Here is a 10,962-nt window from a genome sequence, read left to right as displayed (position 1 = left end):
GTCGGTTTGAAATTTCCATCGACTCTTTTAAAAATGTTAGTTGTGACAATGTGGGATGTAGCTCCGGTCTCAACCAGTAATCCTCTCGGATTATTATGATGTCGGTTTGTATGATCTTCGACATGAAACGCAAAGGAGTGTTCCCCTTCAATGGTTTTGGTGTAGTCGCTGGAAATGGCTTGTTTTGTTCTGTCCTTACGGTTGTGCCTTCTGCATTCGCCGTCAGTGTGAGTGGTGCTCTTGTGATAACTACACCACTTCGTCGCTTCTGATTTTCCCGGACAGTCTTTAATAAAATGGCCACTTTGCCTGCAACCAAAACATACTGGGGATGTTGGGGATACTGTCTTCATCACTTGGTCTGCTTTCGCTTTTGTGTTGAATTTCTCGGTTTCTTCAAAACTTCTCAGCTGGACTTTGAACTCGGTCAATGTTATTTCACTTGTGCTTTGGGTGATGTGAATTGCCAGTGGTTTATAAGATTCTGGTAATCCTTTAAGGATCATGGCTATAATCAATTCATCGCTGAGGGTTTCCTTGGCGTTTCTGAGAGCCGTGATTGCTTTTTCAGCCCTAATCAAGTACTCTGTAACTGTCTCGTTCGTTCCCATCTCGAGCGACGTCAACTCGGCGTAGAGCGATATTATTCGTGGCTTACTTTGGCTTGCATAATGCTCTCGTAAGATCTTCAGAGCCTTCCTACCGTCATCGGCAGCATCCCTCATTACTAATGAGAGGCTTTTGTCGTCCAGAAATTGTATAAGTTCCGCATAACATTCTTCATTTTTAGCTTCGTCGGGGGGGTCTTCCGACGGTAGAATTGTTGTCTTCAGTTTTAGCATTCGCAAGTGCCCAAGGAATTTGGCTTCCCACAACTCGTAGTCGTTCTCATCTCCGTTGAAAGTCAGTCTTTTCCACCTCGAGTCTGACCTGGGCCCATAACCTGTTGAACTCATTGCTTTCACTGTTGTTTTTATTGCAATTTTCAAGAGCACGAGGAAGAATTACCCATCATGCACCTAACTTACAATGACGTAATGTATAGAAACATAACTCAACAGCACGCATTGCTTGAAAACTTCTTTGCTAATTTGAGTAAACCAATGCACGAAGTAGCAATGGATTCTACTTTCCACGAAGGGCTCTGAAATTTGTCTCACCTTGTTTTTGGCAGTTGTAAAGTTTACAACTTGCAACTTGTCTTGCTATAGCGTTTCAAGAGAAGTTGCATGAAAAATCGCAAAATTCAACAGAGCCTTATATTAAATTAGGGTTTCAGCTTTAAACGTAAGTTAAAAATTCGGTTGCCTTACATGACCCGGGTATCCAAATACCATCAGTTTTACCCAAACCAACACTTTCAACCAACTGTTTGGAACTATTTGGAAGAATTGAATCTACCCCAACTATTTCACATAGCATGAAATGTTATGGTACCAAATGAAACACCAATCATTTGTTAACAAGTTGCACTCATTAATGGGACGTAATAGTTTACCATAGCAACGAAAAAGCCTTCTAAAGAAATGACCTATATTTTGTCTTCAAAAGCTTATATCTCAGAAACGAACTCGGTGACCCCCATTATTTATTGATCAAAAGTGGTTAAAAGGCTAAGATAAAACTCTTTGCAAAGGTATAAAAAATTCTCTGGAGAAGATTCGGAGCCACCTTAAATTTTCCAGTTGTAAAGGTGGCTATGAATCTGCTCCAGATAATTTTTTGTAACTCGGCAGCGGATTTGTTAGTTCCCCACCTATTATTCCAGGAATTGAACTACTTTCGAGTGCAAACACATTCTTTCACTTTGCTTAAAAACACCACCGATAACTCGAGGAATTTAGCCCTATAAAGAACTTGGAAATTTATTAAGAAAGGAAAAACGTCTTCTTTATTGCCGATGATTTCATTCATTTGTTATGCAGAAAAACAAGTAAAAAATTTCACCCGTCGTTTCCCTTCTATTTTGTGATCTTTGAATGTTGCAAATGTCACGTCTATTTTCCTTATCACGGTAAAAGCCGGTAAAATGTTAAGGGTCATCAGCAGAACTGTCTCTTTTCTTTTCTTTTGAAATTGGCTTACACTCATACAACAAAAAAAGTTTCAAAGAACTAAATAAAACATGAGTTTTAGCAACTCAACTATAGCACTATGATTTTGATCGCCATTGGAGCAACACTGAGTGTTGAAGTTATATGAAAAACTAAATATCAAAATAACCGGTAAAACTAGCATTTTACCGTACATCTAAGCTTTCTGTCATAATTTCACTCACAATAATCTCAGTCTGTTGGTTTAGTTAAAGCAGTAAACTCCTACTAAACCTTTGGAGCTTGTTCTACTGGCATAACCATGATTGTTAACCCGTTCTACTTTTTTTTTTACAAGTTCGGCAATCACTGAAGCGTCAGGCTCTGCCAGGTAGTCTTTTAGCATCTTCGACATCGATTCTGGAAAAATAAAAACAAAAAAGAAAAACAGCTCTAAATATAGATGCTTCTTTCGAGCATACACAATGCGCCGATGCGAATGGCTACGTGCGGGACGAATTCCTTACAAAAGATGACGTTTAGAGATCTATGGGAGAACGGATACGCCAAAAGAGACATCCCCAAAAAATGAAATGACGGTCATATTGGCATCCCAAGCAAATCCTTTATTGTTGCAGCATACTTCATTTTGACTAGTTAACTTTTCCAGACTTTGTTTGTGGCTCAACTTACTACTGTTTGTTTTTATGTTTACACCAGGACGAAATGAAATCACTGTTTTCATGGACGCAGTAGCAATTGACAAAAACATGCAAAGCTTTCCAAACCAGAGCTACGTCGTCTTTTTTGGATAGCATCTACACCGAAGCTATCGAAAAGGAAACCATTTTAAAATTGGTGCCTATACCTACAAACTGTAGATATACTCTGCTATTACATCCAATCCCCGACTTTAACACTGATTCCTTTCCAGGGTGCTTAATGCCTCGTTTTCGAAGCTTTTTGGTAACATTTTCCTCAAAATTAACACTAATCTACAGATCTGTACCTTCACAAACTTATTTTGTATGTGCGTTTGGCAGACACATTTTTATACATTTTGTAAAACTGAGCATATGTATGATTTGTAATAAAGTTATATGATAAGCAAATGGAGAGTGAGTTGTCTTATCCAACGTTAGATGGTTTCCTTACTTACTTGACTCATAAAGGCGCTGTTACATTCGGCATTTTTTCGAGCAAATTGTCTCTCAATTTTGTTTCGACAAGAGTTCTCTCATTGCAAAGCTACTCGCTTGACGGTTTTTACACTGGGCAACGTTTCGTGCAATTTGTCTCGTTTCGATGATCTCATGAGGTTGAAGGAACATTACACTGACTAATGACGCAATCCGTTGCGACACAAGTTATATATCAACGATGAAATGATATATGAAATTGATCATATATGAACTGCGGATATGAAATCAATTAAAGTTGTGATCTTCGCAGTTATGAACGCAATTTTTGCAATTGCGTAAAGAAGCCTGAAGAATTCAGGACCCCGTTGAAGTCCTGAATTCTTCAGGCTTCTTTACGCAATTGCAAAAATTGCGTTCATAACTGCGAAGGTCACAACTTCAATTGACAAGTTATATAGGGCAGATTTCACAGCACGCATTGCTTGAAAACTTCGTTGCTAATTCGGTAAACCAATGCGCAAAGTAGCAATGGATTCTACTTTCCCCGAAGGGTTCTGCAATTTATCTCACCTTGTTTTTGGCAGTTGTAAAGTGTGCAACTTGCAACGTGTCTCGCTATGGCGTTTCGAGAGCAGTTGCATGAAAAATCGCAAAATGCAACAGAGCCTTATATTAAATTAGGGTTTCAGTTTTAAACGTAATTAAGCATTCGATTGCGTTACATGACCCAGATATCGAAATACCATCAGTTTGACCGTTGCGACGGAAATGGTCTAAATTAAAGGCCATAGTATAGGCTGCCTGTAGCCTTTCGTTCCCTTAAGGATCAAACCAACACCTTCAACAAACTGTACTTTTTTGAAGGAGTGAATCTACCCCTACTTTTTCACGTAAAATCAAATGTTATGGTACCAAATGAAACACCAATCATTTCTTAACAAGGTGCACTCATTAATGTGACTTAAAAGATTACCATGGCAACGAAAAAGCCATCCTAAAAAAAAGCCCTATATTTTGTCTTCAAAAGCTCAAAAAAAAACGAACTTGGTGACCTCCATTTTTTATTGCTGTAAAGTGATTAGCAGGCTAAGATAAAACTCTGCAGGGGTATAAAAAATTCTCAGGAGCGGATTCAGAGCCACCTTAAGATTTTCCAGTTGTGAAGGTGGCTATGAATCTACTCCAGAGAATTTTTTCTAACTTTGCAGCGGATTTTTTAGTTCCCCAACTATTATTCCAGAAATTAAACTACTTTCGAATGCAAACACATTCTTTCACTTTGTTTAAAAACATCACCGATAACTCGAGGGGGGTAAACCCTATAAAGAACTTGGAAATTTATTAAGAAAAGAAAAACGTCTTCTTTATTGCTAATGACTTCATTCATTTCTTATGCAGAAGAACAGGACAACAATTTCACCCGTCGTTTCCCTTCTATTTTGTGATCTTTGAATGTTGCAAACGTGTCTCTTTTCCTTATCACGGTAAAAGCGTCATGTTAAGGGTCATCACTGAAAGTGACAACAAAAACAGTTTCGAACAACTAAGACATGATTTTTAGCAACTCAACTATAGCACTATGATTTTGATCGCCATTGGAGCAACACTGACTTATAAAGTTATATGAGAAACGAAGTATCAAAATAACGGGTGAAACTAGCATTTTACTATGAATCTAAGCTTTCTGTCATAATTTCACTTACAATAATCTCAGTCTGTTGGTTTATTTAACGCAGTAAACCTCTACTAAACCTTTGGAGCTTGTTCTACTGACATAACCATGACTTTTAACCCGCTTTACTTTCTTTTACAAGTTCGGCAATCACTGAAGCGTCAGGCCCTGCCAGGTAGTCTTTTAGCATCTTCGACATCGATTCTGGAAAATTAAAAACAAAAAAGAAAAACAGCTCTAAATATAGCTGCTTCTTTCGAGCATACACAATGCGCCGATGCGAATGGCTACGTGCGGGACGATGCTGTCTTCGAATTCCTTACAAAAGATGACGTTTATAGATCTATGGGAGAACGGAAACACCAAAAGAGACATCGCGAGGTGATAAAATGAGCAATCTTAGCAAGTAAACAAAAAGAAAGAAAAGGCTGAACGAAAACAGTTTGTCCACCAATGTGAAGTGTATCCTTTAAATATACTACTGTGCATGTGTGATAGGCATGTGGAAATTACATTTGTCACAAAAGAGTGTTAGAGGAAACTTTAAATTGTTTACACTACGAAGCTACAATCATAGAGAAAACTGTTGGAAAGGTTAACACTTTTGACGTCTTCATTAATTGTTGAGTTACCTTCCAACATTGAATAGGGGGGAGGGGTCTATATAAGAGAAGGTGACACTATTTCTTTTGTGGTTTAACAGAAGCGGGTTGAAGTACATACAGCTCTGGTACGGTTCATTTACATAACCTTCCCAACTACCTTTTTTCTATTGTAGCAGCTCGTTATCATGCCATCTTAGGCCTATTTGATTCCTATCGTCAGTTTTCCAATTTGAAAGTATTCTTGTTTTCTGCGTTAAATTCGAACTTCACTTACCATTTTTTTGGAAATTCCAGCGTGACATCATCGCCAACCAGCACAAATGGCGCCCAGTGCTTAATAGCGCAATACAGCTTTGACTCTCGCAAAGATTTCATTGCTTGTTGAAGAGCTGCACTTGCGCTTTTTCCATCTACCAGGTGCTGGTAGAAACTCCTCATGAACAGCAACGTTACCTCGTCATCAATTGCCCAGAGTGACACCAAAACAGACCGAGCTCCAGCACACAGGAAAGCCCTTGCAATTCCCACCACTCCCTCAGACTTCACTTCTCCCCGGCCACTGTGACAACAGCTCAGCACAACTAGTCTTGCTCGAAGAGAAATTCTCTGAACATCCGACATTTTCAAAATGAAGTCTTCCTCTTTGGGGATTGGCGATTTCCGTTCGGTATTTGGGGCTAAAGCAATTTCTCCCGTTTTTTGGCACCCATGTGCTGCAATGTGAACCAACGCAACTGATTTCATACTTTTTAGCACTTCAGCTTTCGTGGCACTTTTTCCAGTCAGCGGTGTTCTCTGCAGAAGTTGTCCAATCATCTCTACTTCTTGTTTTGCGCACGGAAGCTGTTTCAAGATGGGCTCTCCTTTCTTGTTAGTAACTTCCTTCAACCACGGATCACCTACAAGCAGTGCCCCTGTCTTACTGTGGAAGTCTTCAGGTGCACCAACGATCACATTAAAAGCGGTCAACGAGGGAACGGTGCGGATCCTGATAGATTCACTCAATGCAGAATATGGAGCCAAGCAAAATGGTCCATCGGGAACAACGATTAACTCATTTCCTTGGAGCAAGTCTGCAATTGGCCCGAGTAAGACATCATACAACGGTTGTAAAGAGTTGACAGAGTATGAAGATGGTAGAACTGTTTTCTCACTGACAAGTTTTTGGCTGCAAGACAGGTCACTGCGTAGTGGATCCAAAGAACGATTCTCGCAGTTGACACCATCCCCTACGCCGATCCCTTTCAAAACAGTTTCCATCAACAAATCAGCACTTCCATTAGCGATTTCGTTTCGCCGAAAGCTGATCTTGCGATCTTTTCTTAGCACCCAAAACGTGATCTTGTTCTCGTCAAGTGCCACAAAAACGGCTGGTGAAGGTAATGAGGCTGCAAGAGTTTGATTCGGAGCAAGTGCAGAAAATGACTGAGAGTCAATGCCGTATTGATCTTTCAAAATATCTATCAAAGCCTGTGCTCGACCGTTCTCAGCAGCATACAAAGCTTCTTCAATCTCTCCATTCTTCAAAAGTGTCCTCCACAGAGCAGTGTATGACATGTGATAACAATCACGAAAACGTATTTTCCATTCATCTTCTGACTTCAGACTACGCCTTGTTTCATCAAAATGTTTTATACTTAAACGATAACAACTGAGTGACTTATTCAAGAAACCCAACAATTCATAATCACGACCTTGCGAATACCACGCGTGTCCCTGTCGTAGACAGTCTCCAATTTCCTTGAAAATACTACGACTGTGATCATGGTACTCAATGGCTTGTTTAACATTACCTAAATTTCGATAGGCATTTCCCAGATTTCCATAGGCTGATCCCTCCCCAGCCCTATCCCCTACTTCTTTTACAATACTAAGATGTTTTTCGTGGTACTCAATGGCTTGTTTAAAATTACCTAAATTACGATAGGCATTTCCCAGATTTCCATATGCTGATCCCTCCCCGGCCCTATTCCCTACTTCTTTAGCAATACTAAGACGTTTTTCATGGTACTCAATGCCTTGTTTAAAATTACCTAGATTGCAATAAGCATTTCCCAGATTTCCATAGGCTAATCCCTCCCCAGCCCTATCCCCTACTTCCTTTACAATACTAAGATGTTTTTCGTAGTACTCAATGGCTTGTTTAAAATTACCTAAATTACGATAGGTACTTCCCAGATTTCCATAGGCTGATCCCTCCCCAGCCCTAGTCCCTACTTTTTTAGCAATACTAAGATGTTTTTCATGGTACTCAATGCCTTGTTTGAAATTACTTAGATTGCAATAAGCATTTCCCAGATTTCCATAGGCTGATCCCTCCCCAGCCCTATCCCCTACTTCTTTTACAATACTAAGATGTTTTTCGTGGTACTCAACGGCTTGTTTAAAATTACCTAGACTAAAATACGCATTTCCCAGATTTCCATAGGCTGATCCCTCCCCAGCCCTATCCCCTACTTCTTTAGCAATACTAAGACGTTTTTCATAGTACTCAATGCCTTGTTTAAAATTACCTAGATTGCAATAAGCATTTCCCAGATTTCCATAGGCTGATCCCTTCCCAGCCCTATCCCCTACTTCTTTGGCAATACTAAGATCTTTTTCGTGGTACTCAATGGCTTGTTTAAAATTACCTAGACTAAAATACGCATTTCCCAGATTTCCATAGGCTGATCCCTCCCCAGCCCTATCCCCTACTTCTTTAGCAATACTAAGATGTTTTTCGTGGTACTCAATGGCTTTTTTAAAATTACCTAAATTAAGATAGGCATTTCCCAGATTTCCATACAATGACCCCTCCCCAGCCCTATTCCCTACTTCTTTAGCAATACTAAGACCTTTTTCGTAGTACTCAATGCATTGTTTAAAATTACCTAGATTGCAATAAGCATTTCCCAGATTTTCATAGGCTGATCCCTCCCCAGCCCTATCCCCTACCTCTTTTACAATACTAAGATGTTTTTCGTGGTACTCAATTGCTTGTTTAAAATTACCTAAATTACGATAGGCATTTCCCAGATTTCCATAGGCTGATCCCTCCCCAGCCCTATTCCCTACTTCTTTAGCAATACTAAGACGTTTTTCATAGTACTCAATGCCTTGTTTAAAATTACCTAGATTGCAATAAGCATTTCCCAGATTTCCATAGGCTGATCCCTCCCCAGCCCTATCCCCTACTTCTTTTACAATATTAAGATGTTTTTCGCGGTACTCAATACCTTGTTTAAAATTACCTAGATTGCAATAAGCATTTCCCAGATTTCCATAGGCTGATCCCTCCCCAGCCCTATCCCCTACTTCTTTTACAATACTAAGATGATTTTCGTGGTACTCAATGGCTTGTTTAAATTTACCTAAATTACGATAGGCATTTCCCAGATTTCCATAGGCTGATCCCTCCCCAGCCCTACTCCCTACTTCTTTAGCAATACTAAGACCTTTTTCATAGTACTCAATGCCTTGTTTAAAATAACCTAGATTGCAATAAGCATTTCCCAGATTTCCATAGGCTGATCCCTTCCCAGCCTTATCCCCTACTTCTTTTACAATACTAAGATGTTTTTCGTGGTACTCAATGGCTTGTTTAAAATTACCTAGACTAAAATACGCATTTCCCAGATTTCCATAGGCTGATCCCTCCCCAGCCCTATTCCCTACTTCTTTAGCAATACTAAGACGTTTTTCGTAGTACTCAATGCCTTGTTTAAAATTACCTAGATTGCAATAAGCATTTCCCAGATTTCCATAGGCTGATCCCTCCCCAGCCCTATCCATTACTTCTTTTACAATACTAAGATGTTTTTCGTGGTACTCAATGGCTTGTTTAAAATTACCTAAATTACGATAGGCATTTCCCAGATTTCCATAGGCTGATCCCTCCCCAGCCCTATTTCCTACTTCTTTAGCAATACTAAGACCTTTTTCATAGTACTCAATGCCTTGTTTAAAATTACCTAGATTGCAATAAGCATTTCCCAGATTTCCATAGGCTGATCCCTCCCCAGCCCTATCCCCTACTTCTTTAGCAATACTAAGATGTTTTTCGTGGTACTCAATGGCTTGTTTAAAATTACCTAGACTAAAATACGCATTTCCCAGATTTCCATAGGCTGATCCCTCCCCAGCCCTATCCCCTACTTCTTTAGCAATACTAAGATGTTTTTCGTGGTACTCAATGGCTTTTTTAAAATTACCTAAATTAAGATAGGCATTTCCCAGATTTCCATAGGTTGACCCCTCCCCGGCCCTATTCCCTACTTTTTTAGCAATACTAAGACGTTTCTCGTAGAACTCGATGGCTTGTTTAAAATTACCTAGATTGTAATAAGCATTTCCCAGATTTCCATAGGCTGATCCCTCCCCAGCCCTATCCCCTACTTCTTTAGCCATACTAAGACCTTTTTCGTAGTACTCTATGGCTTGTTTGAAATTACACAGTCTAAAATAGGCGATGCCCAGGTTCCAATAGACTGCTCCCTCGTGAGCCCTGCAGCTCATTTCTATGAAAATACGTAATGCTTGTGTGTAATTTCTTATGGCCTGTTGATAATCAGGTAGGTTGAGGTAAGCACCGCCGAGATGAAAATGAGCCCTTCCTTCACGATACCTGTCTTCTACACTTATCGCAATGGCAAGCTCTAGCATTCGCTGCTCTACAGTTTCTAACTTCCCATCCACCATTCTTCAATAACGAAATGACAATTAAAGCTTTTTCGATGAGATGATCCAATGCCAAATCAAGGATGAGGCTGGAAGGAAAGAAAGGTAAAGACCCTTGATGTTTAATCTGATTTTTAAAGTAATAAAAGCTTATGGAATATCATGTATTCTGTGTTACCAAGTCATTCTCTCGTAACGGTGAAATCGACGGTACTGAAAATTGTCCATTGCTGTTCATTACGTATCTTACTACGTTTTCAAACCACTGTAGAATTTTTCCATGGGGATTTTTAACCCCGTAAATTTTCATCCTTGCCAATTTATCCTCGCTTATTCTCCCCATAAGAGTTTTAAGCCGAATCTGAGAACTTCTTTCGGCCCTTAGCCTTGGAAAATTTCAGCGGGGAGCGAAAGCTGTTTGTTTTAAAATTAAAAGTGGCGGAATAGAGCATTTTACAGTTGTGTGCTTAGCATAGTTACCAGGCCTATCAATGAAAGTGAGGTTAGAGTTGACCTTCTTTTGTATAGAAACCTCACTGCTTTTCTTAGGTAAATTCCAACTTATTAGCAAGAGAACATCATTAACATAAGAAAAGCAGGGAAGTCCGTATCATGACAAGATCAACTCCAACCTCACTTTCATTTAAAAGTCAGGTAACCAACCACATAATTTTAAACGAAATTCTATCATCGAGTTTTCGAATGGTCATAAAATCTCTTATTATTTTACATAATTTTTTTTACTTTTGTATGCCGATTGCGAGAAGCCCGGCGACCCAGAGTGGTGATCCCCCAAGAGATGGCATCTGGATCTTACACTTTATACATCAGTACATATTCATTATTTACTC

General features: G+C 39.5%; 1 protein-coding gene across 1 annotated transcript in view; it reads right to left on the bottom strand.

Annotated features, from left to right (window-relative positions):
- Positions 1-1,272: 1,272 nt before the first annotated feature.
- The window catches only part of LOC137975014 (tetratricopeptide repeat protein 28-like), a 49,122-nt gene continuing 39,432 nt past the window's right edge, over positions 1,273-10,962 (bottom strand). Inside the window, exons 4-6 of the mRNA XM_068822044.1 lie at positions 8,686-9,645; positions 5,727-8,445; positions 1,273-2,453 (exon numbers count right to left, since the gene is read on the bottom strand). Coding sequence (XP_068678145.1) covers position 2,453; positions 5,727-8,445; positions 8,686-9,645 — 3,680 coding nt within the window. The 3' untranslated portion in view covers positions 1,273-2,452. The remainder of the gene's footprint in view (positions 2,454-5,726; positions 8,446-8,685; positions 9,646-10,962) is intronic.

Source organism: Montipora foliosa, chromosome 11 (genome assembly GCF_036669935.1).
Source record: "Montipora foliosa isolate CH-2021 chromosome 11, ASM3666993v2, whole genome shotgun sequence".
Taxonomy (NCBI): Eukaryota; Metazoa; Cnidaria; class Anthozoa; order Scleractinia; family Acroporidae; genus Montipora; species Montipora foliosa.
Note: the sequence above shows the minus strand (reverse complement) of the source record. Positions and strands in the feature narration are given on the sequence as shown.